At 42.2% G+C, this 26,338-nt stretch overlaps 2 protein-coding genes and 2 long non-coding RNA genes across 4 annotated transcripts; 3 read left to right on the top strand and 1 right to left on the bottom strand.

Moving 5' to 3' along the window:
- Positions 1-9,417: 9,417 nt before the first annotated feature.
- Positions 9,418-11,545, top strand: LOC120438398 (nuclear factor 7, brain-like). The gene is made up of 2 exons (XM_039608805.1): positions 9,418-9,586; positions 9,688-11,545. The coding sequence occupies exon 2, from the start codon at positions 9,705-9,707 to the stop codon at positions 11,091-11,093; it is 1,389 nt and encodes a 462-aa protein (XP_039464739.1). The 5' UTR covers positions 9,418-9,586; positions 9,688-9,704; the 3' UTR covers positions 11,094-11,545.
- Positions 11,546-15,755: 4,210 nt separating this feature from the next.
- LOC120438442 lies at positions 15,756-16,330 on the top strand. The gene is made up of 2 exons (XR_005611906.1): positions 15,756-16,002; positions 16,268-16,330. It is a non-coding gene; the product is annotated as an uncharacterized LOC120438442 (long non-coding RNA).
- A 143-nt stretch (positions 16,331-16,473) lies between these two features.
- LOC120438456 lies at positions 16,474-16,737 on the top strand. Its single transcript, XR_005611925.1, has 2 exons — positions 16,474-16,611; positions 16,694-16,737. It is a non-coding gene; the product is annotated as an uncharacterized LOC120438456 (long non-coding RNA).
- Positions 16,738-17,589: 852 nt separating this feature from the next.
- On the bottom strand, positions 17,590-19,203 carry LOC120434556 (paraneoplastic antigen Ma1 homolog). The gene has a single exon (XM_039602817.1). The coding sequence runs from the start codon at positions 19,201-19,203 to the stop codon at positions 17,590-17,592; it is 1,614 nt and encodes a 537-aa protein (XP_039458751.1).
- Between the last annotated feature and the right edge of the window lie 7,135 nt (positions 19,204-26,338).

Here is a 26,338-nt window from a genome sequence, read left to right as displayed (position 1 = left end):
CTCAAAAAAAACTGAAAAAAAGATGAAAAAGTTGCAAAAAGTTGAATGGTGGTGAATTACCCTGAGCTGGATTCGAACCTGGGCCTCCTGCTCTCAAGGCAGCTACTCATCTCACTGAGCTAAACTCATTCTGACCAAGAAGAGGTGGAGAGACGGCCAACTCTGCTGAAATGAGCAGAAGCTGCTGAGAATTGTGATGATAAGAGGAGAAAAAGGCTGAAAAATTTTTGCAGAAAAGAGGTGAATCAGCAGAATTTCTGCTGAAAAGAGGCAAAAGAAGCAGAAAGTTGCGCTGAAAAGAGATGAATCAGCAGAATTTCTGCTCAAAACAGTTTTTTTCCTGAAAACAGCTGAGACTTGTGCTAATAAGAGGTGAAAAAGGCTGAAAAAAATTTTTGCAGAAGAGGTGAATAAGCAGAATTTGGGCTGAAAAAGAGGTGAAAAATTCTCCTGAAAAAGAGTTCAATCAGCAGAATTTCTGCTGAAAAGAGTTCTGCAGAAGTCTTTTCAGAATTCTGCTGAAAAGATGTTTTTGCTGAAAACAGCAGAAAAAAAGTTGGGATTTGTGCTGAAAAGTGGTGAAAAAAACTGAAAAATTTTTGCTGAAAAAGGGGTGAAAAAAAGCTGAAATTGAGTTAAAAACAGTTTAACTGTTAACTGAAAGAAATGTTGCCATAAGCGGGATTTGAACCCGGGTCTCCCAGTCTGAGAACGGCTGCTTATCTCACTGAGCTAAAACACGGCTCAACCGGGCAAGGAAAAACTAGTGACCCCACTGATAATGTGCAAAAAAATGGGCAAAAAAATATTGCAAAAAAATTCAATATCTCAAAAAAAGTATAGAAATTATCAGCACCAAAAAGTCATAGCAAACATTAGCAGAAAGAGCAGAATTTTTTTAAAGTTTGAACTGAGAAAATCGGCTGAAAACTGAAGGAGTAGTTAAGCGGCAAAAAAAGCGTACGGAAGCAACTTGAAGAATAATAATAAAGAATAAAGAGAAACAGGAACTCAATAGTGTGGAAGCCCTTTAGGGCATCCACACAATAATAAAGAAGAAAGAGAAACAGGATCTCAATAGTGTGGAAGCCCTTTTTAGGGCATCCACACAACTAGAAAAAAATTTGCATTTCCTGCGAAAATGCTGTGTGGATGCCTTAACGCTGAAGCTGTCTGCTGAAAAGCTGAAAAAGATGAAAAAGTTGCAAAAAAAGTTGTATGGTGGTGAAAAAAACATGTCGCCCTGAGCAGGATTGGAACCTGGCCCTCCTGGTCTCAAGGCAGCTACTCATGTCACTGAGCTAAACTCATTCTCTCAAAAAAACAGGAGGAGAGACCCGACAATTCTGCTAAAATGAGCAGAAGCTGCTGAGAATTGTGCTGAGAAGAGGTGAAAAAGGCTGAAAAATTTTTGCAGAAAAAGAGGTAAAGAAGCAATAAGTTGCGCTGAAAAGAGATGAATCAGCAGAATTTCTGCTCAAAGGTGGCTATTCATTTCCCTGAGCCAAAGTCACTCTTACAAAGAAGAGGTGGAGAGACGGACAATTCTGCTGAAATGAGCAGAAGCTGATAAGAGGTGAAAAAGGCTGAAAAATTTTTGCAGAAAAGAGGTGAATCAGCAGAATTTCTGCAGAAAAAGAGGCAAAAGAAGCAGAAACTTGCGCTGAAAAAGAGATGAATCAGCAGAGTTTCTGCTCAAAAGAGTTGTCTTTTTCTGAATACAGCCAAAAAAAGCTGGAATTTGTGCTGAAAAAGGGTGAAAAAAATCAAAAATTTTTGCTGAAAAGGGGTGAAGAAGCTAAAGTATACTAAATCAAAGTATTTGTGCCAAAACATAGTGTTTCTGCCATATTGTGGTACTACTACATTACAACATGAATACGGATTAAAGATGAAAGAAACTGGCAACAAATTCCTCCACTACAAACCAGTCTGATACCACTTCTTTGCAGCGTTCACGTTTACTAAGGCACTACCCAAAAGGCGCCACAAGAGGGCACTCCAACACAAGAGATGAGGTGAATGAGCAGAATTTCTGCTGAAGAGGCAGAAGGTTCTGTATGTAGAAAAAGAAACACTGTTGAACCATGTGTGAAATAAATAATGAAATGAAATGAAAGAACAACCTGGTTCTGCTCAAATTCACCAATCAGAGGTACTGCCTCAGTCTGCTTCATCAGGCTGTGTACTTGTTTCTGTCATGGAGCGTTAACAAGAATCTGAGGTCCATATTAGAAAAGCTGCTAAAATCATAAAACTTTGCAGAATTGTAATAAATTAGCAATATAAATTACAGGTCTGTGATAGTGTATAAATTTGTAGTGAAAAACCATGTGGACCAAGGTGGAATTGAACCCACGACCTTTGGGCTGCAGACCCGTGTCATTACCAAATGCGCCACCGGCAAAGAGAGCCAGTGCCTGGAAAAACAGGGAGATGAGCAGTCAGAATTAGATCGCGGTGAGAGGCGTAGCGCCCGTTTTCTGGAGTTACAAAATGTCGTGTAACTCAAAAACTAGGTGGGATAGAAGCACAATTCCTTTACTGGGTGAATCAGCAGAATTTCATGAACTTTGACTGCGATAGCTCTTTGTACCTCCGTCGCGGAAATATGACGAGAGAAGAAACGGCTTCATTTTAAGTGTTTGAAAACAAATGTAATTTCTGGCTCAAGAGTTTGAAAACAAACGTAATTTATGGCTCAACAGTAAGATGACAGTAAAAACTGCTCCAACCGTGAGTGTCAGCAGTGTCTGAAGATGAATTGGCACAAGCCTCTCGTCTTAACTTTGCTTTATTAAAATTATTGTGGCTTGCAGATGAATCTTGCAAAGAAGCTCACAGGGAGAGATTGAGCCTGTATTTCCACCCCAAGCTGGTAGGGGGAGTTTTTTTATTGAACATACTTGCTTGTGTCACAATGTGCTTCAAGGGTCAATAAGAGCATAACAGAACTCACTTATGGTACTGCATTCTTCCTATAAAACAATAACTGTTAGTGACTTTGTACCGTAGTATAAACACAACATTCAAGACAACAGTTAAAAGTAACGTAACCATAAACAATGAAACAAGAACATCTCAAATGCAGCACATGTCCCAAGGCATGATGGGAGAGAACTAGCTGTTCCCCCAACACGCCACATTATTTATGATTTATGCTTTGGCAGAAACACTGGAACTTGGTATAAATACTATGACTTACCTGAAATACTTTGACTTAGCGGAAATTCTGTAATCTAGCAAAAAGCACTTCAGCATAGCAGAAATTCTATGATTGAGCAGAATTACTAGGATTTAGCACAAACACTATGATTTGTCTAAAAAAACCCTTTATTTTGCAGTTATATTGTGATTTGGCAGAAATACTATGCTTTGGAACAAATACCAAGATTTGGCAGAAATACTATGAGCAGTAATAATATAACATAGCAGAAATACTGTTATTTTGTGGAAATACTATGCTTTGGCACAAATACCATGATTTGGCCAAAATACTATGATTTAGCAGAAATACTAAGATGTAGTAGAAGTACTTTGATTTAACAGAAATACTATTATGGAGGAGTAATACTTTAACATGGGAGAAATATTGATACAGACACACAAACATACACATACACAGAGCCTAAAGGGAACAGTGGCTGTTAAGAGTCTGGGCTTGGTATATCTAGGTCAGTTAAATTAGCTGCACCTGCTGTAATCAGCCCTACACACACAGACACAGAGAGAGGTATAAGTTTTTCTGCAGTGTATTTCTTACATTCACATTCAGGATTCCTCTCGAACCTCCTGGTCTCAAGGCAGCTACTCATCTATTCAATTCAATTTCAATTCAATTTTATTTATATAGCGCCAAATCACAACAAAAGTCGCCTCAAGGCGCTTTATATTGTACAGTAGATAGCACAATAATAAATACAGAGAAAAACCCAACAATCATATGACCCCCTATGAGCAAGCACTTTGGCGACAGTGGGAAGGAAAAAAACTCCCTTTTAACAGGAAGAAACCTCCGGCAGAACCAGGCTCAGGGAGGCGGCCATCTGCTGCGACCGGTTGGGGTGAAAGAAGGAAAACAGGATGAAAAGACATGCTGTGGAAGAGAGACAGAGATTAATAACAGATATGATTCGATGCAGAGGGTCTATTAGCACATAGTGAGTGAGAAAGGTGACTGGAAGGGAAAAAAACTCAATGCATCATGGGAATCCCCGGCAGCCTACGTCTATTGCAGCATAACTAAGGGAGGATTCAGGGTCACCTGGTCCAGCCCTAACTATATGCTTTAGCAAAAAGGAAAGTTTTAAGCCTAATCTTGAAAGTAGAGATAGTGTCTGTCTCCCGAATCCAAACTGGAAGTTGGTTCCACAGAAGAGGGGCCTGAAAAACTGAAGGCTCTGCCTCCCATTCTACTTTTTAAATACTCTAGGAACAACAAGTAGGCCTGCAGTGCAAGAGCGAAGTGCTCTAATAGGGTGATATGGTACTACAAGGTCATTAAGATAAGATGGGGCCTGATTATTTAAGACCTTGTATGTGAGGAGCAGGATTTTTGAATTCAATTCTGGATTTAACAGGAAGCCAATGAAGGAAGCCAAAACAGGAGAAATATGCTCTCTTTCTAGTCCCTGTCAGTACTCTTGCTGCAGCATTTTGGATTAGCTGAAGGCTTCTCAGCGAGTTTTTAGGACTTCCTGATAATAGTGAATTACAGTAGTCCAGCCTGGAAGTAATAAATGCATGAACTAGTTTTTTTCAGCATCACTCTGAGACAGGATATTTCTAATTTTTAGAGATGTTGCGCAAATGGAAGAAAGCAGTCTTACATATTTGTTTAATATGTGCATTGAAGGACATGTCCTGGTCAAAAAAATGACTCAAGGTTTCTCACAGTGTTACTGGAGGCCAAGGTAATGCCATCCAGAGTAAGAATCTGCTTAGATACCATATTTCTAAGATTTTTCAGGGCCGAGTACAATAACCTCAGTTTTATCTGAATTAAGAAGCAGAAAGTTAGCGGCCATCCAGGTCTTTATGTCTTTAAGACATTCCTGCAGTTTAACTAATTGGTGTGTGTTACCTGGCTTCATGGATAGATAGAGCTGCGTGTCATCTGCATAGCAGTGAAAATTTATGCTATGTCTTCTAATGATGTTGCCTAAGGGAAGCATGTACAATGTAAATAGAATTGGTCCTAGCACTGAACCCTGTGGAACACCATAATTGACCTTAGTGTCTGAAGAGGACTCTCCATTTACATGTACAAACTGGAGTCTATTAGATAGATATGATACAAACCACTGCAGTGCAGTACCTGTAATACCTACAGCATGTTCTAATCGCTCTAATAGGATATTATGGTCAACAGTATCGAACGCAGCACTGAGGTCTAGCAGGACAAGCACAGAGATGAGTCCACTGTCAGAGGCCATAAGAAGATCATTTGTAACCTTCACTAAAAGCTGTTTCTGTGCTGTGATGAGCTCTCCATTCCTCTACAGATGATCTGTTAGCTGTTTGACAACTACTCTTTCAAGGATTTTTGATATGAAAGGAAGGTTGGAGATTGGCCTATAATTAGCTAAGACAGCTGGGTTTAGAGATGCTTTTTGAGTAAAGGTTTAACTACAGCCAGCTTGAAGGCCTGTGGTACATAGCCGATTATTAGAGATAGGTTGATCATATTTAAGATTGAAGAATTAATTAATGGCAGGACTTCTTTGAGCAGTTTTGTAGGAATGGGGTCTAAAAGACACGTTGATGGTTTGGAGGAAGTAATTATTGAAGTTAACTCAGAAAGATCAATTGGAGAAAAAGAGTCTAACTTAACATCGATGGTACTAAAAGTAGCTGTAGATAATATTACATCTGTGGGATGATTATTGGTAATTTTTTTCTCTAATGATAAACATTTTATTAGTGAAGAAGTTCATGAAGTCATTACTAGTTAACGTTAAAGGGATGGTTGGCTCAGTAGAGCTCTGACTGTTTGTCAGCCTGGCTACAGTGCTGAAGAGAAACCTGGGGTTGTTCTTATTTTCTTCAATCAGTGACGTAAGAGTAAGATGTTCTGGCTTTATGGAGGGCTTTCTTATAAAGCAGCAAACTATTTCTCCAAGCTAAATGATGATCCTCTAAATTTGTGACACGCCATTTCCTCTCCAGCTTACGAGTTATCTGCTTTAGGCTGCGTGTTTGAGAATTATACCACGGAGTCAGGTACTTCTGATTTGAGACCTTAGTTTTCACAGGAGCTACAGTATCCAGAGTCGTACGTAGTGAGGAGGTAAAATTATTAACAAGATAATCGACCTCTGTTGGAGTAGCGTTCAGATAGCTGCCCTGCTCTATGTTGGTACAGGGCATTGAAGATGATAACAGTGGGTGGATTATATTCTTAAACTTAGTTACAGCACTTTCAGAAAGACATCTACTGTGATAAAGTCTACTCTCCATTGCTGTGTAATCAATTATTGTAAATGTAAATGTTATCAGGAAATGATCAGACAGCAGAGGGTTTTCAGGAAACAGTTAAATGTTCAGTTTCTATGCCATATGTTAAAACAAGATCTAGAGTGTGATTAAAGTGGTGGGTGGGTTCTTTTACATTTTGAGAGAAGCCAATTGAGTCTAATAACAGATTAAATGCCATGTTGAGGCTGTCATTTTTAGCATCTACATGGATGTTAAAATCACCCACAATAATTATTTTATCTGAGCTGAGCACTAAATCAGATAAAAGTCTGAGAAATCAGAGAGAAACTCTGTGTAAGGCCCAGGTGGACGATAGATGATAACAAGTAAGACTGGTTTCTGAGTTTTACAGCTGGGGTGGACGAGGCTAAGCATCAGGCTTTCAAATGAATTAAAAGTCTGTCCTGGTCTTTCATTGATTAATAGGCTGGTGTGAAAAATTGCTGCCACACCGCCCCCTCGGATGGCATTATTCAGTCTTTTAATAACATTTCTTATCATTTCTATGCCATTGACATTCAGCCTCATCAGCTCAATAGTCTATCCACCCTAGTCCACTGCTTAAATCAGGGGACTGATTCACTCTGTAGCAAATACTTTGTCTTAAACACCAACAAGACTGAGACCGTGATCACAGCTCCTCATGAACTACAAATATAAAATTGGTTCTTGCTTCTTTTTCTTCAACTTTAAGTCCAACATTCAAAATCTTGGTGGAATATTTGATTCTTCTCTGGGCTTCAACTCACATATAAAATCTGTCTCGTTCCTGTTTCTTTCATTTAAGGAACATTTCTAACTGTGACATATGGTCTCCTCGGCTGAACTGGAAAAAACTGTTCATACATTTGTGTCATCGTGTTTAGATTATTGTAATGTCCTGTTTACCAGCCTGGACACATCATGTAGTTCTCACCTCCAAGTTATACAAAATGCTGCAGCCAGACGACTAACATGTTCTAACAAGCGAGCTCACATTACTGCTATTTAATCTTCTATATATTGGCTCCCAATAAATTTCAGGATTTGTTTCAAAATTCTTGTTTTAACACACAGACACTAAATGATCACGTCCTCGATTATTTATCTCAACTTCTTACAAAATATATGCTGCTCGTTGTCTCCGTTCACGGACTCATGATGTGTTAGTTGTTCCCTGTACACGACTAAAGACTAAGTGTGACAGAGCCTTTCAGTCTGTGGCACCAAGGCTGTGGAACAGTCTGCCTCCACAACTACGTTTAGTCCACTCTGTGGATTCTTTAAAAAAGCTGTTCAAATGTTTCTGTTTTACAGGCTTTCTAATGACAAACATTTTATTGAATTATTATTTATTTATTTTAAAACTACCTGTTTATTTTACTGTCTTATTGAATCTTTTATTTCCACTTAATGTTCATGTTTATTTGAGCCTTTTGTGTGAAGCGCTTTGTGACCGCTGTGAAAAGTGCTTAATAAATAAACTTTAATTACTTGTCTCTGAAAATCAATCAATCAATAATCAATCAGTGAGTTTGTGCGTTTGAGTTTGTGTGTTTCAAAGATGGAGGCCACGCTGCTCTCAGAGGACTGTGTGTGGTTGTGGTAAACGTGTGAGCTGCTGCTGCTTCTTCCTCACATGTTTGATATGTTTCATATTTCCAGCTGATGCTGATCACACTAACCTTAACATCACAGACCATCCTTTGGTTCTTCTTCTGTTCCTCTTAAACTTCCTGTGTGGTGCCTTTCACATTAAAAGCCCTCCCTGACTGTAAAGACTGGACTGTGCTGCAGCTGGTGGAAACAGCGTGTAGGTGTGTTGTGTTTGATGGAAGACTGAAGTGTGTGTCCAGCTGAGCTCTCTGTGTGCTCATATATACAGATGCTGATAAACACATGTTTGTATTTGGACCCTGTTACTGATCAGGACCTGCTGTGTGTTTCCTGTCCACAGGTCTACAAAGAGTCGCACTTCCTGCTGTGGTTCAGATGTTCAGCGTGTTGCTTTGTTTCTCACATGTTGGCTCCACGGTCTCTGCTGCTGTGGGCTGATGTCATGCAGCAATACAGCTGCTGAACATCTGGCCTTGTTTTGCTCCATCAGCAGATATTTGACTTTTAGATCACATGATATTTGCATGCAACCTTCAAACACGTGTGGAGAATTCATTATTTCTTTGAGAGATTTTTTAGGAAATAACAGAAAAAAGAAAGTAAGAGAAAAGCAAAACTTTAATTCTATAAAAGAGTAAAAATTCCACACACATGTAACTCACCACTGTGTGAACATCACAGGGGAGAAATCGTTTCTCTGAGTCAGAGATGAGTGTCAGTAACACAAAAGTCAAACTCAGTGTCATGCAGTGACTTTTACACAACCAGATCAGATGAACCAACTCACACTAAAACATGCATTTTGCTGCACTCTTTACACTTATTTCTTTTCTTTCTGCTCTTTTATATATTTTGTAAAACCACAAAAAATATTTTATATCAGCAGCAATTTTTCTCAAACTGCTGCATCACAGCTTTCATGCTCTGACCTGCATGTGAAATGAGATAAAAGCTCTTTATTAGTAACTTTTACAACTTCTGGCAGGTTAATGTCTGAACTTTGGAGTGAAAAACACCCTTAGTTACAAGAAATAACACCACTGTCTGTAACAAAGTGAATCCACCTTAACACCACCTGTGTGTGTGTGACTGCATTACACTCCCACTGCTGGGAACCTGAACAAGAACCAGAACAAAGTCTAAAATAGAAGCTGACAAACAGCTGCACCACCGAGTGACACTTTATTTTATAAACTTCACAAAAGGTTTCATGTTGTGACCTGTGGAGGTGAAATGACCAAAACCTGTTTTACAGTTTTTGAGCTACAGGCAGGATTGAAACACATCTTAGTTAAAAGTGAAACAGCAACATTTTCTCCTCCCCTCACGTCACTCAAATGTGACAAACCAGGAAACAGGAAGTTCTTTGTCCTCAGTAAAGAGAGACGCACAGACGATCAGACTGAGTTCAGACCAAACTAGCAGCTTCCTCTGAGTGAGTCCAGCTACAGGAGAGAAAAGTGGAAAACTCCAACACTGCTGCTTCAAGCTGCTGACACTCCACACACTGAATGTGAGTTTGAGTAAAAACACGACTCAAAGGAAGTTTCAGTGAAGGTAGTAGAGGAGGGAGGGGAGCCAGGACTGACTGTACTTCCTGTCTGCTGTTTTCAGCTTCACTCACAGACTCAATGGCTTCCAGATCAGAGGAGGATCTCTGCTGTCCGGTCTGTCAGGAGGTCTTCAGAGATCCTGTTATTCTGTCATGTAGCCACAGCTTCTGTAAAGACTGTCTGAAGAGATGGTGGAGAGAGAGAACAACACACGAGTGTCCAGTTTGTAAGAGAAGATCTTCAAAGGAAGAACCACCTTTTAATCTGGCTTTAAAGAACCTGTGTGAGTCGTTCTTACAGGAGAGAGATCAGAGAGCTTCAGAGGCTCTCTGCTGTCTGCACTCTGAGAAACTCAAACTCTTCTGTCTGGACCATCAGCAGCCAGTGTGTCTCGTCTGCAGAGACTCAGAAAAACACAACAATCACAGATTCAGACCCATCGATGAAGCTGCACAACAACACAAGAAGGAACTTCAGGAAACTCTGGAGCCCTTAAAGAAGAAGTTAAAGGTTTGTGAAGAAGTTCAAGTGAAGTTTGATCAAACAGCAGAACACATTAAGGTCCAGGCCCGACACACAGAGAGGCAGATTAAGGAGCAGTTTAAGAAGCTTCGCCAGTTTCTAGCAGAGGAAGAGGAGGCCAGGCTGGCTGCACTGAGGGAGGAAGAGGAGCAGAAGAGTGGGATGATGAAGGAGAAGATGGAGGCTCTGAGCAGAGAGATAGCAGCTCTTTCAGACACAGTCAGAGCCACAGAGGAGGAGCTGAGAGCTGAAGACGTCTCATTCCTGCACAACTACAAGGCTGCAGTGGAAAGAGTCCAGCGCTGCCCCCTGCTGGATGATCCACAGCTGCCCTCAGGAGCTCTGATAGACCAGGCCAAACACCTGGGCAACCTGACCTTCAACATCTGGAACAACATGAAGGACATGGTCTCCTACACTCCTCTCATTCTGGACCCAAACACTGCTCATCCAGAACTCATCCTGTCTGAAGATCTGACCAGTGTGAGACGAGGAGGAGAGAGGCAGCAGCTTCCTGATAATCCAGAGAGGTTTGATTTGTTCTACTCTGTCCTGGGCTCTGAGGGCTTTAACTCAGGGACTCACAGCTGGGATGTTGATGTTGGAGACAGTACAGGGTGGATACTGGGTGTGTTGGCAGAGTCTGTGAAGAGGAAGGGAAACATACGGTCTGGATTGTGGGGAATATTCTTCTATCAAGATAAACACACAGCATGGTCACCATCAGCTAAAACTCCTCTCTCAGTCCAGAAGAAGCTCCAGAGGATCAGAGTGAATCTGGACTGGAACAGAGGAAAGCTGTTGTTCTCTGATCCTGATACTAACACACACATACACACCTTCACACACACTTTCACTCACAAGATGTTTCCATTCATTCGCACTGTTGGTAAAGTGAAAGTGTGTCCGTTGAAGGTGTCAGTGTCAGTGGAGCAGATGAGTTGAGGATGATGATGTTTCTAATGTTGTTTCCTGTCAGTGAATTGAAGCTGTTAAACTGCAGCTGTCCTCCTGCTGCCTCGTTGTTCCAAAGCTCTTTGTTTCTCTTTTAGTTCTCACTGTTTCTTTCTGTTTCTGCTGTCCACCTTTTCACATGGAAAATCATTTCACTGTTTCTCACTGAATGACTCCCCAAACTAGATTTGAAATTCTATCAAGTTTCTAATCATTACAAGTGATTCATGTTTCTATTTGATGTGTGTAAATGGAGATGATTTAGTTTGCTGGGATATGGACTGACATGTGTTGAATGGGAGGAGCAGTTTGTTGTTGTCTTCTTGTCTGTTTATGACAACAATAAATATGTTGTTGAAACAATGATTCATGTTTAACTCCATATATGAAATGTTTCTGATCTTTGAATTCTGTTTGATTAAAGACTTTCTTCATGACACAAATGAGATTTCAGTGTATTAATAGAACTAAATAAGCTCAGAGTTGAAAGGCTGGAGTATTATGTACGTGCTTCACTGTCAGTATCTTCAGGGTGATTCAAAGGGAAACATCAAACTGCTGTAATGAGATAAACTAGTTGGGCTGAACACACTTATCTGTAGTTTGTCTCCATCCAGGATCATCAGAATATAATGAACATGTGTGAAGAGCCAAAAAATGCTGCTCCCCTCTCAGCATGATGAGCTCCAGCCTTTGTTAACAGGACAACAGGAAACATGAGACAACTTTCAGAGACAGTAACCAACTGTGGCCACAAGATGGCAGCAGCTGATCTGAGATCCTTTATTGGACAGAACGACTCTGCTCTGTGACGTCATCAGAGAGACGGCCTTCACTTTGATAGATCTGACGTCATGTCTGCACTGCGATGATGAAAGCTGATAAACACATTGTTATTGATCCATGAAATCACCTCTGTCCTCTCAAGTGTAGCTGTTTACAGAGCTAAAGAAGTCCTTCATCATCAAAACAGAAAAACATGGATTTTCTGTATTAAGTGACGTCATCCTCACTCTAACCTCTTACATACATTCTGTTCAGTTTTCCTGCTGTAAGAAATAAACTGTGTGCAAATATAAATGCAGGGAAACATCCATTAATCACAGGTGAGCCGTTTGTTTCTGACTCACATTAAATGAGGCTTCAGGTGTAAATACCTCAGAAGTGTTTCTGAGTTCAGTAGAACCAGACCCAGTCAACCATCATGGCATCCACAGCACTACACAATGCAACAGAAAGGCCTTCATCATCTGCTGAACCACCTCTGAACCACGACGCTCTCCCTGCATCTAAAAGCTGTTAGTCAGGATGAGATGCTGCTGTGATCGCTCACAGTTTACCTGTGAGATCTTTGTAAATATTGTGTTTGTTTCTGAAGGAAACACCTTTAGTCTGTTTTTATTTGGAGTGCAGATCTGGGCGTCCATCACTTTAACCTGCACACGTTTAGTTATTGAGTGTAGTTGATGTTTGGCAGCATTTTATAAGTGACAGTTCATGAGCGGTGCAGGAACAGAGGACGCCTGACCATCCTACCTGTGTCAGTAAGAAAACTTTCATCACAACTTCACAACTTAACACAACTGAAACCTGAATTCTGTGTTGCATAGTTTACTAACAGTGTGTGCTAACACTGAAGTTAGCAGTTTGTTTCCTAAGAGCTGCTGGGACAAACCACAGTGAGCGGCTACAGAGTTTTAGTTAAGGTGGTTCTAATATGTGACCTGTTGAATTATTTACAGGGATTTATTTTTCATTTAAAGCATCATTTGTGAAGTTTTTATGAAGTTTAGTTCTTTTATGTTCTTTGTGTAACGTTTAGATTTTCTTCTCTTGTGTTTTAACTCTTCAGGTTTCCTGTAACAGAGATGTAAACCACCGTTTTCTGATGGTGCTGCACTGTGACATAAACACGGCCACTTTATTAGGTACACCTTGCTGACTGCAGGTTATAACCCCTGCTGGAAACATCCCCACAGATTTTGATCCTTATTGACATGACAGCACCACACAGCTGCTCCAGATGCTGCAGGATGCTGGTCAGGGCTCTAAAAGTGAAACTTTACTGAAAGTAATAAACCTGAGAGGAAATAAACTTTCAAACTAGCGGACACATGGAAAGAAGAAACAGGAAAACATGGCAGAGTCAACTGTTTCTGTTAGAATTGAAGAGGATGAACACCCTTGGCCTCATCTACAAAGCATGTTTTGTGTAAAAGCAGTACGAAAGAACAGCTTTATAACGCGGTGTCTTCAGTGTGAGCCAAAATATGATTGTAGTAAAGCTGTTACTGTTTAAAGCAGACCTTCCCAAAGTGTGGGGCCCGCAGAGCCATGGGGGGGGACGCTGCTAGCATGGGCGCAAAGCAGGAGATGAAGCATCGCTGAATACGTTTCCAAACCAACTTCATTCTAAGCCAAAGACTAGAAAATATGGTGAAGCATATCTGCCCTTTGGCTTCACCTGCACAAGTCTCCCTGCAGAATTACTTTTCCCTTCGTCGGGAGCAGTGCTGGGCTGTTTAAATCAGGGACAAACAGTCTCCCACAGTTGTTTATGGTTTTAAACCTATTTTGCACAGAGAGGCATTTTTTGAAAAATGTATTGATAGCAATGTTGAATATTATTACACAGGGAAAAAACAACTACAGTAAAATAATCACACGTGACGCCTCTGCCTTTGTAAATGGAGGGACAGTAACTGCGTGTAAAACCTGCAGATAGTCAGATTAACAGTATTTCGTCTCTATCTGCCATTCTGCAATTCATCTCATGTAAACAATAACGTGGCGCACAGCGTGACGTGAAAAAAGCACATACCTTTGACGTTGCGTGACGAACTCTGTATTCCTCGTCCACACGTAAACGCAAAAAATTAGTTTTAAAAATCGTCGTTTTTGGTGAATCGAAACGCTGTTTACGTGTGGACGAAACAGCTGCGTTTTCACAAATACCCGTGTAGGTGCGGACGCAGCGTAAAAGAGTTAGTAGTTTATTTTCTTACTACCTGTAGATTACTTGTATTTGGTTAATTGTTTACTAAATGTTTGAGTTGTGAAATACACTGCAATGGAGCAAAATATGGGTGTGTGTTTGTGCGCACGAAGGGGGGGGGATTGAGTCAGGTTGCATCAGCTGAAGCTGTTATTTGTAAATATCAATATTTTTTTTATTTTTTATTCAGGTGTGGAGAAAATACGTAAGACTACAGTGAAGCGATGTACCAGATTAATCCCTGGCCAAAGGCATCGTACTTAAATCAGACTACTGAACCAGCCACATCAGCCTTTTATGAGTCTGTTTAAAGTAGACTTAAAATGAACTGCAGGTTCCTGAGAGGTGGACTGTGAGCACAGAAACACATGTTCATACATACAGCTGCAGCAAACTTACATTAATTTTAAATAGATTTGTTACTCTGATGTCTGTCTCTGTTAGTCCTCTGACAGACTGGTGAAGTGTGGTAGGATCAGTTTGTAACTGTAAGAATCAGAAAACTGTCACGGTTCTGGGTCAGTTTGACCAGTATTTTGAGTTGTTATGTTTTGGTGTGTTTTTGCATTATGGATTGTTTTCTTAACCTCTTGTAGTGCTTGTGTTGATGATGATGATGATTAGAGTTCCATGTTTCTGTTTATTCGTGTTTCAGGATTTGTGTCTCATGTTCAGCATTGAGTTTCATGCGTTATATTCTGTCTGCCTCTCAGTGTCAAGTCTGCGTCTTTGTGTGATGGTTTCTTGTTTCCTGTTTTATTGTGAAGGTCTGCGTCTCATGTGAGTGTGTTCAGTTTACCTCCCTTGTCTCGTCTCATTAATTACTCCCAGCTGTGTCCCCCACCTGTTTGTAATCTCCCCGTGTTTCTCTGAGTGTATTTAAGTTGTGTCTTCTGTTGTTGTAGTCGCTGGTCCATCTGTTCTCCCTGCTGTCCGTCATCTCTTACCTCCGCCCATCCTTCTTCATGTTTGTGTCCTGGGCCCTGTTTCAGAAAGCCGGTTTAGAAAACTCAAGAGTTAAAAATGATACTCAGGGTTGAGTAACCCCGAACTGTCCAACTCGGAATATTCGGTTTCAGAAAGGCTGATAACAATTAGTTCAATCAACGCGGAGTTGCTTTAACCCCAAGTTAAGCGCTCGCAGGAGGACACATAAAGCCCTGATTAGTGGAGCACAGATTAAGCGAGTCACCATGGAGACGGAGGGAAAGAAGGCGCGGTCAATGTATTTTACAGCGCTTGAGGCCGAAATTCTGATGGCAGCATATGCCGATAACATGCAAATTTTGAGGAAAAAAACGTAACACAGCCTCAGCTGCAAAAGAAAGGGAGCATGCATGGCAAAACATAGCCGACAGAGTCAATGCGTGAGTGTTAATTTAAACATTGATCTAGGGATTTCCACCCATTTAACACGTTATTTTATTATATTTCATTTTATTTTTTAGTTTATACATTTTATTTTGTGATGTGATGTGAGCGCATGTGCAACCCAACAGGCCCCAAACGTTCCTGGCAGCAAGTAAAAATGAAATATAAAAATATAGTCCAAACAGGTAAGGTGTAATTGTATTATGAGCCATAGTGCTTGGCCTGTTTGTCCTATGTAAATCAATTGCAGTTAGAGGCTACATTAATTTTCTTTCCGTAAGCACTTATTGAAATTATCTGAGCACATTACAAGTACATATTTGCTTACTCTGTATGCTCAAATGTGGCCCGTTATAGCCAACAGAAAAAAAGCGGAGGCCCGAAAAACAGGTGGGGGTCCTCCACCACCACCACTCACAGAGGCTGAGCAGTTGGCCCTCAGCCAAAACAGTGGGCGCCCTGTGGCTGAAGGCATCTCTGCGGGGACATCCTCTGAGTCAATAACCCCGCAAGACACAAGTGCCTACATAAGAGGTAAATTCAAAATAATACATGATGTGCATACATCCTTTCTTCACAGTCACCCTTGCAGTGCTACTCATTCATTTGATAAACTCTTTACCATAATGAATTATTTTGTAGTGAAGTTATCTTCCTACTGATTTTGCCTTCCCTCAGTCTTGGTTGTCTTTGAGAGCATAATGACAATGAAGTGTAAGGTGATTGGTATATGTTTGTTAATTGCCATTTGGTCCCTTGTAAGTTATAAGTGACCTGTATAAACCTCATATTCTATCAGTTGATGGTGATGGTGTACTGCATCTGGTGCAGCCTCCTGTTGAGCCAGACCAACATGCAGTTGTGAGTACTCTTAATGCTCCACAGATCATATGAGTTTACAGTAGAACAGCAATGTTGTTAATTTCTCTACTACAGGAAAATAATGAAGAAACATTGACAGCTGTTACAGAGGAGGAAGCAACAGAGACACTTCATGAGGTTTACATCTTACAATGGAAAATATAACAATTGAATAAAATGTGGTACTATAATAAAACCATGGACTTTCTATGTCTCTAACAGAGTGATGATGGAAATGCAGAGGAAGAGGGTCCAGCCACTTCTCCAACAAACCTTTCCTCAGTAAGATGTTCAGCACTGATTTACAACCAACCTAAGTAGGCATGTACTATGAATGTCAATGCTATTTCCTGTGTTTCCATAGCTCCCTGTAAAGCAGCTGTACAAGACCTATTTGATCAAGAAAATAAAAAAATGTGACTTGGAAATGGAACACTTCAAGCAGCAGATCCCAAAGACCAAGATTGAGATTTTACTGCTGGAACATCAGTTAAGGGTGGGTGAAGTGGTCAGAGATGGGTGACCCTGAGTCTTTGAAGGCACTGGAACCGGGCCTAAAGCATTCCGATAGTCATTTCAACTCTGGCTCTTGTCCTGCAATGAGCCAGATTATATCGCTGCTGTGGGCCCGGTTCAGTGTAAGGGGTAAGGGGTAAGCAAATAGGGTAAACATGGATACCCCCTATCACCAAGCAAGTAGCCAGTGAACTCTCCTAAGACAGAAGGATACACTTCAGTTCAAATGTCCCTGTAGCAACTGGTCTTTATATATTTTAAATATTTAAGTATTTTCAACTCACCATGTCTAAATTTTGTGCTCAGTGTACATTCACGAAAAATTTGTGAGTCATGAACAGAGCCTGGCCACTTGGCTTCCACATTTGTGATAATGTTGGCAGCATCACATATGATCTTCACAGTGCAGAGAACACAAATTAGCATCCATTACTATAATGAAATAATTTGTTAGTTTGAAATGCTACAGGGAACTATGTACCTGTACATTAATGCTGTGGAAAGACTTCCTGTTCACATAGTCTCCTTCATTTACTGAAGGAGCAATGATTGGAATGTGAGTGCCATCTATACAGCGCCTGGGAACCCTGAAAATAAATGTAAAATTTAAGTAGTAGTTCAAGTATCACCACATCATGAATTAGGTTTTGTTCATCCTGATACCTGCAATTTTGTGGAATCCCTCTTTGATAAATCTTGTGGGTCTATGACCGGGGAACACCACAAACGAGTACAGGAGACGTTTCAGTGCACTCTGACTTGCTCTACATTAGATAGACCTATCAAACCTTTAGGGATCCCTCTGTCCTCTAGCATGACTACTTTACTCCTCTTAACTGAACACACAGTATCACCTCCATCAGTGGGTTTGGGATATGACTCCCGTCGTTTGGGCTTTTTCCGTGACTGAATGAACCTCTGGATAACCTTGGCCTGGTTTGCGGCATTTCCACTCTTACTAGCAAAATGCCCATTTTCTCCACAGCGGTAACAAAAGTTGCTTTCTTTATCACTGGTGCTATATGTCCGTGCAGAGTTCTGATCAGACCTGGACGGCTCCACTCTCAAAACTGGAGAGGACACAACAGACCTTTGCTCTCTAGCATCCAGCTTCTGCTGCAACCTTTTAACCCGTTTTCTCAGCGCGACCACTTCACCATCTGCTGAAGTCTCTACCCCGTCAGTCTTGCTTGTGTGAACAGGCTCGGCAACTTCTCTTGTTGCGGGGCATGACTGGTTTACCACAGATGAAACCATAGACTTCAGTTCTCTAATCTCAGTTTTCAGATTCTGAATTTCAGTCTGTCTGTTTTCCTGTTCCGATTGTGCTTGGACTTTATGTGCTACCAGATGCAATTTAGCCCGGGAGGCTTCATACTCCTCTTCACTTCTGATCTCACTTAAGAGCTCTACAAAACTGGGTGGGGTTTCTTTCCTGTCTCTTAGCTTGAGTTGCACTAACATCATGTCGGAGTACACGGCACCCCTGAGGAGCTGTTCTACTCTGGCTCTATCAACACGGTGGGCTTCAATACCGCCATGACTCACTACCCTACTCAGCGACTGCTCTAATCGCCTCAGAAAGTCGGATAGTTTTTCCTGCGGTTGCTGTTGTAGTAACCGAAAAGCAAAGTACAAATCCTCACCCGTCTCAGCACTGCCAAAAGCTTTCGCAACAGCTTCTAGACATTGTTCTGGGCTAATATCAGGGTCAGCTGTCCTCACAGCTTTTACCACAGCTAGTGCTGGACCTTCAAGACTCTCAATAATTCTGCGCCTCTTTTCTTTAGCAGAACTGTCACTCTCCTCCACCATTAGGTGTGCTTGTTCAACCCACTGTTCGAATGTCTCTTCTCCAACCGGGGTTGGTACTGTGCCTGAGAACATTCTGAGTCTACGATAACTACTGGCTTCACTGGAGGGTCTCTCCATCTTTGCCAACAAATCGCCCACAGCACGGATTATCGACTCCGCAGAGTTACCATTCTCCTGTGCCTCAGCCCCGTGTTTCGATTTACTCTGGGAAAAACCCTCCCGAGGCGAAGCTTCAGCTATCACTATGATGGACCAAGGCTCTCCAGCCCCCATAGGATACACTTCAGGTGGGATTCTTGTGGCATCTACTTTCTCTTTGGTTTCACACAGGACAGTTAGCCTATCAAGCGCTTTGTTGTACCTCCGGCCTCTCACCCGGACTCGACCCAAAGCTTTAACACTCTCTAGGGTGTGTTCTATTTGGCCTATCTCCACTCCTTCGGGAGTAAGCACCATCAATGTGTGAGCCTCATCTAAGGTCTCCCCACGACTCCATTCCTGAAGCTCCTCGACCAACTCAGAGTGCATAGCTTGAACATCCATGACCAAATGATATCAAAGTTACTGCTTTTATCTCAAAATACACGTGTTCTTGGGAATTTCAGACTGAAACAACAAAATATCCCAGCGGTGCCTCCATTTTATGTAGCGCCCCAGACTGTGTACTCGACTATAGCCGGGTACGCCCTGAGTTCTAGTTACCTTGAACTTACTTAGTTGCCCTCAGTGCAAGCTCCCCTGATTTACACACGTATAACACACAGATACACTTTTACCTTACTCTGAACTATAGATAAGAAACAGTACCAGACACACAATCTTCTGTTCGAACCAAGCAGGTTTACTGAATGAACTGGTAAACACCCAATGAATCAATAAAGTAAGAAGTCTCTTGCAATGATAGAATATAACAATAATAACAGTTACACAGTTCTTTACCGCAATGGGCCCCACACACTCACACACTCGCTCACACCCCAATTTCCCAAGTCCCCTCGGTGCAGGCCTGGATCGATGCTTGTGTGCGTAGGAACCAACGGTCCTAAAAGAAAACAAAATGGTGCTCCTACCTGGAACTCTCAGTCTCTTTCCACAACCTCACAGCAAGCCGAGAGGTCCGTCCCTTAGTCCATGCAGCTGCACACTTACTCCTTCCGAGCAGCAAACCTGATCGGTCAGCCTCTGCAGTTAGTAGCCTCTCGCTCTGTACAGGTCCGGTGATCGTTAGCGAAGTCCGCCTTGAGGGCTAACTCCGGTTAGCCAAGTTAGCACGCCGCTAACTAGGTGATTCCGAGGCAACAGTGCAAACCAGTCCGGGCTGCACCACCTCACAGTCACGCTCTGTTACTCAGCCGTCGACGTGGGATGATTTATCCTTGTCGTCCATGGGAAAAAGTCTCTGCAGACGCTAGCCGCATCTCGCGCACGCTTTTCTCTCCTCCCATCTCTTGTGGCTGCTGCCTTCTCCCCCGTTTCTTTTCCTCTCCCGGCCCCTTTCACAATAAAAGCACCTAAACACAAACTAAGTTATGAATAATACAAATATAGGAAAATGAACAAGATAACTATTCAGCTGTACATATATATATATATATATATATATATATATATATACACACAACTAGAAATAAAACTTAGCCCCATAAAATGTACCCGGGCTACACCAGGATGACCGTAAACGTTTCTTGTCCTGTTGGATGATGATAAGACTGTGACATGGGATGCCACCTTTGGTCTTGTGATGAAGCAAAGCTCAGGAAGAAGTGTGATTAAATGGTAGCCACATGTGTGCTGCTGAGAAGGATGTACAGGTGTACCTGCTGCCAAATCCAAGCCTCCTCATGTTAGTTGTAGTTGCAGAACGCTGTAGGACTGAGACAGCTGAGGCATCAAATGTTTGATTAAACGGATGAAAAAGGCATTTCTTCCATATAATTATCACTTTTTAAAATCTTTAGCAACTTCAAGTTTGTCACCCAGATAGCAAGGAAACATTGAAACAATGTTGAGTCAATATCAGGCGACGTCATTGAAGCAACGTTGAAGTGTGACGTTGACCCAACGTCACTCTTGCACCCATTTTTAACGTTGAAACAACGTCAGGTTTTGATGTTGAATCAATGTTGAAACATGACATTGATTCGACGTTATATTTTCTAACACTGTTGACATTGTTTCAATGTCAGATTCTGATATTGAAACGCTGTTGAGCTATGGTATTGATTTTCCACCTCTTTCGTACATTTTTTATTGAAAAAAAAACAAAAAAACAAAAAAGGTCAACAGACATGTATCATTTGCAAAATACTTTATTAAAAGACAAAGTTTCCTATTTACATTTCTATGTTTCACGTCACTTTTTATTATTTACTCCGGGATGGGGATGGATGATGTGCGTCCTGCGCGCCACCCGTACGATCTGGAGCATATCTGAGCCATTTCTGGACTGCTTGAGCAAAGACCAACTCAGACATAGAGTTCGCCCCTACCTGCTGCGCCAGGCCATCTAGGACAAAAATAGACACACACACAAAAAAACAAAGACAAAAAAAGGGAATTAGAGCACATGAATAAGCTCTTGTTAATTGTCTTCAGCAGGAAGAAAGTATGTAAACTCCTAGGCTGATAAACATGAAAGTCACCAGGTGGAAATCAGCAAACTGCCGCATTTGATTCCCAAAGAGCTATAAGCTGAAAATGTGATATGTCTTAGCATGGTGTGCCGTGTATCCTTTAAAAAAAAAGAAAGAAAACATGGGGTCCTCGGGCTGTACAAAGTGTACAACCCGAGGACAAAACAAGCCGAAGACCAAAGACTCCATCTCCAGATTAACCGGACATGAAAGTCTTGTTATTAAGAAAGACAAAGTAATATAGCAAAAACCAGACATAGGAAATGTGAAACGCACCCAGCACATCAATTGATCCCTTTATTGTTCACTTTAGGCTCATAAAGACGACCAAGATGGCGGCGCGTGAACAACGCGAGGCTCAGTGTCTCTCCAGAATCTGCTATTTAGCGGTTTTTTATCTACTTTTAACCGGATTATTCATCCAGAATTGCTGTGCGTTGCTGACCTACAGCAGACAAGAGATTCTGGACATCTGGACTCATAACTGCAACAGTTTTATCGCCGATCTCCGACTCATCCCAGAGATCTCCAGAACACCGGAGGCTGCCCACTCTCCCCGCCGGGCGGAAGTGTGCAGAGCGGCGCCGAGAACGTAAACAAAGGCGAGGTAGGCGCGGAGGGCTACGGGCTAAGCTAAAGCTAACACCACATCGGCTGCCTTTACCCAGTATTTTCCTCGCCAATGTCCGTTCTCTGGCAAACAAAATGGATGAGATACGGCTCTCCATCACTAACAACAGACGGATTATGGACTCAAATGTCATGTTTTTCACCGAAACATGGTTGAACAACAGCTGCCGGACAATGCTATCGAGTTAGCAGGGCGCCACACACACCGAGCCGACAGGCTAGCAGATGACTCGGCAAGACCAGAGGTGGAGGTTTGTGCATTTATATTAACAATGCTTGGTGCATGAACTCCACTACTACTGAGAGTCACTGCTCACCTAATGCGGAGTTTTTAATGGTCAAATGCAGACCTTACTATCTCCCCAGAGAGCTCACTTCGATCATACTCACTGCAGTATATATCCCCCGACGCTAATGCTAGGTTGGCCATGAAAGAACTTTCTGCAGCCATTAACAAACACCAGAATAAACACCCCGAGGCTGCTTTTATTGTTGCTGGCGACTTCAACCACACCAACTTAAAGACAGTCCTCCCAGATTCCACCAACATGTCTCCTGCCACACCAGAGGAGACAAGACTTTAGACCATGTTTATTCCAACTTGGCTGGAGCCTACAAAGCAACACCCCTCCCCACATTGGACAATCGGACCATCTCTCCTGTTCCTCACACCTAGGTATTCACCACTCATCCAACGTGTGAAACCTGCTGTGAGGACAATTAAAAAGTGTGGCCAGAGGGGACAGACGCAGTGCTCCAGGACAGATTTAAAAACACAGACTGGAATATGTTCACCACACAGACCTGGACCAGTACGCCTCATCTGTACTGGATTACATCTCGAAACCACAGACAGTGTCACCACCCAGAAACGGATCACCATGTACCCCAACCAGAAGCCTTGGATGAACCGGGATGTTCGTCTCCTCCTGAAGGCCCGCAACACCGCCTTTAGGTCAGGAGATGCACACGCTACAGTACAGCCAGGGCTAATCTAAAGAAGGGCATCAAAAAGCCAAACACCATTACAAAAAGAAGGTAGAAGAACACTTCTCCAACTCCAACCCCCGACGCATGTGGCAAGGACTCCAGACCATTACAGACTACAGGACCACCAAACCCTCCCCCACATCCTCTGATGCCTCCTTCCTCAACGAGCTCAACAACTTTTATGCTCGTTTTGAGCGAGGGAACCCCACAGCCACAACCATAACAGACATGACGCCAGACCACCAACCTCTGACTCTCTCCCCACCGATGTAGGAGCGGTGCTGAGCAGGATCAATGTCCACAAGGCTGCAGGTCCTGATGGTATCCCCGGGCGTGTTCTCAGAGCGTGTTCTGGGGAGCTTGCAGGAGTCCTGACAGACATATTCAATCTGTCCTTGGCCCACGCTGTGGTACCGGCCTGCTTCAAATCCACCTCCATCGTCCCGATACCCAAAAACTCCAACCCATCTAGCCTCAATGACTACCGACCAGTAGCCCTCACCCCCATCATCACTAAGTGCTTAGAGCAGCTGGTCTTAGCACACTTCAAATCCTGTCTCCCCCACCCTGGACCCCCACCAATTTGCATACCGCCAGAACAGGAGCACAGAGGATGCAGTCTCCATCGCACTGCACTCTGTCCTCTCACACCTGGACAACAACAACACCTACGCCAGAATGCTGTTTATAGACTTCAGTTCAGCATTCAACACAATCCACCCTCACAACTCATCAGGAAACTGACAGACCTGGGCATCAGTTCCCTCATCTGCAAATGGTTACTGGACTTCCTGACCAACCGCCCCCAACATGTCCGACTGGATAACCGCTGCTCATCAACAATCACAATGAACACCGGTGTACCACAAGGCTGTGTGATGAGCCCTTTCCTCTACTCCCTCTTCACCCACGATTGCAGACCTGCTGATGGTTCCAACACCATCATTAAGTTTGCAGATGACACCACGGTGATTGGCCTCATCAGTGACAACGATGAGGCCGCCTACAGGGAGGAGGTGGATCGTCTGGCTGAGTGGTGCGACACAAACAACCTGCTGCTTAACACTGAGAAGACTAAGGAGCTCATCGTGGACTACAGGAGGAATGCTAACCCACATCCACCCATCCACATTAAGGGGATGGCTGTGGAGCGTGTGAGCAGCTTCAAGTTCCTGGGTGTCCACATCTCCGAGGATCTCACCTGGACGACCAACTGCTCCAAGCTGGTCAAGAAGGCTCACCAGCGCCTCTTCTTCTTGAGGACTCTGAGGAAGAACCACCTGTCCTCAGACATCCTGGTGAACTTCTATCGCTGCACCATCGAGAGCATCCTGACCAACTGTATAACAGTCTGGTACGGGAACTGTTCTGCCTCAGACCGGAAGGCGTTGCAGAGGGTCGTGAAAACTGCCCAGCGCATCACCGGAGCACCACTTCCTGCCATAAAGGACATCTACAGGAAGCGGTGTCTGAAAAGGGCTGGGAAAATCATCAAAGACCCCAGTCACCCATCACATAGACTCTTCACCCTCCTGCCCTCTGGGAGGCGCTACAGGAGCCTCCGGACTAAGACCACCAGGTACCGGAACAGCTTCTTCCCCGCAGCTGTCAGACTCCTGAACTCTGCCTCCTGACATCTGACCCACATTAAACTCATGGACTGAACATACACACACCCACAACCACTAGCACTTTACCACTACTGTATAGTTCTGTGTAGATAATCATTCTGTACATACGATAATTTTTAATCCCACAACTGTTTATAACTTACATAGTTCACATTCTGTATAACTGTATATCTCAGATTTCTGTATAGTTTTTATTTCATATTTATATCCTGTTCATAGCCTGTACATAGCTTGTACTCACTACAGCCTGTACATACTTATAGTTATAGAATATTCATAACATACTTCACACTGTGTACATTATAACATACCATAATAGACCCATTTCTGTAATATACTTACACATCTCTATTATTGCTAATTTATATTGTAATATATCTATATCACGACTAAAGCACTTTCTGGATGGATGCAAACTGCATTTCGTTGCCCTGTACCTGTGACATGTGCAATGACAATAAAGTTGAATTCTAATTCTAATTCTAATTCTAATAAAACTACAATAAATGTTAAAACTTACCAAATATGCATCTGCGCAGCGCTGTCTCTTTAAATGCCCTTTTTTGCTTTGTCTGGTCCTTGGTTTTTTTTCCCCTGCCCAGTTGAGTACAGAGGCCAGCTCCTTTGTAATGGCATAAACCATTACACGGCGGACTCGCACCTCCAGTGTGGTCCAGCAGCACCAATCAACGCATAGCGTCTCACCTATAGATACATTTTATGAGATGGAATTAGCGTGTCTCATGTCTTAAATGTGTATGCAAGTGCTTGTGTGTTTACTTCATGTAATTGATGATAGAAACATGTCATTTAGTTTTCCCTAAAGCCTGATTTTCAAGTCATACAAAGAATAAACCAAAGTATTGGCAGTACAATGTATTTCTATTCCCTTTTGTTGGATATTCATTTGTTAGTTCTTGTAACTGCTAAAAGTGTTTACTAGTTTTTGCCTGTCACATATGTTTGTTATACCATGTAAACTGTGAAATTCCAAGATTTTCAAACTTGCCTTCCCAGATAGCAAGGAAATATTGAAACAATGTTGAGTCAATATCAGGCGACGTCATTGAAGCAACGTTGAAGTGTGACGTTGACCCAACGTCACTCTTGCACCCATTTTTAACGTTGAAACAACGTCAGGTTTTGATGTTGAATCAATGTTGAAACCTGACATTGATTCGACGTTATATTTTCTAACACTGTTGACATTGAAACAATGTCAGATTCTGATATTGAAACACTGTTGAGCTATGGTGTTAATTTTCCACCTCTTTTGCACAGTTGCTTTTTATTGAAAAAAAAACAACAAAAAAACCAAAAAAGGTCAATAGACATGTATCATTTGCAAAATACTTTATTAAAAGACAAAGTTTCCTATTTACATTTCTATGTTTCACGTCACTTTTTATTATTTACTCCGGGATGGGGATGGATGATGTGCGTCCTGCGCGCCACCCGTACGATCTGGAGCATATCTGAGCCATTTCTGGACTGCTTAAGCAAAGACCAACTCAGACAGAGTTCGCCCCTACCTGCTGCGCCAGGCCATCTAGGACAAAAATAGACACACACACACACACACACACAAAAAAAACAAAGACAAAAAAAAGGGAATTAGAGCACATGAATAAGCTCTTGTTAATTGTCTTCAGCAGGGAGAAAGTATGTAAACTCCTAGGCTGATAAACATGAAAGTCACCAGGCGGAAATCAGCAAACTGCTGCATTTGATTCCCAAAGAGCTATAAGCTGAAAATGTGATATGTCTTAGCATGGTGTGCCGTGTATCCTTTAA

Source organism: Oreochromis aureus, linkage group 3 (assembly GCF_013358895.1).
Source record: "Oreochromis aureus strain Israel breed Guangdong linkage group 3, ZZ_aureus, whole genome shotgun sequence".
Taxonomy (NCBI): Eukaryota; Metazoa; Chordata; class Actinopteri; order Cichliformes; family Cichlidae; genus Oreochromis; species Oreochromis aureus.
Note: the sequence above shows the minus strand (reverse complement) of the source record. Positions and strands in the feature narration are given on the sequence as shown.

Coding starts and splice junctions, on each gene's coding strand:
- LOC120438398 (XM_039608805.1), top strand. CDS start 9,705: ATGGCTTCCAGATCAGAGGAGGATCTCTGCTGTCCGGTCTGTCAGGAG.
- LOC120434556 (XM_039602817.1), bottom strand. CDS start 19,203: ATGGATGTTCAAGCTATGCACTCTGAGTTGGTCGAGGAGCTTCAGGAA.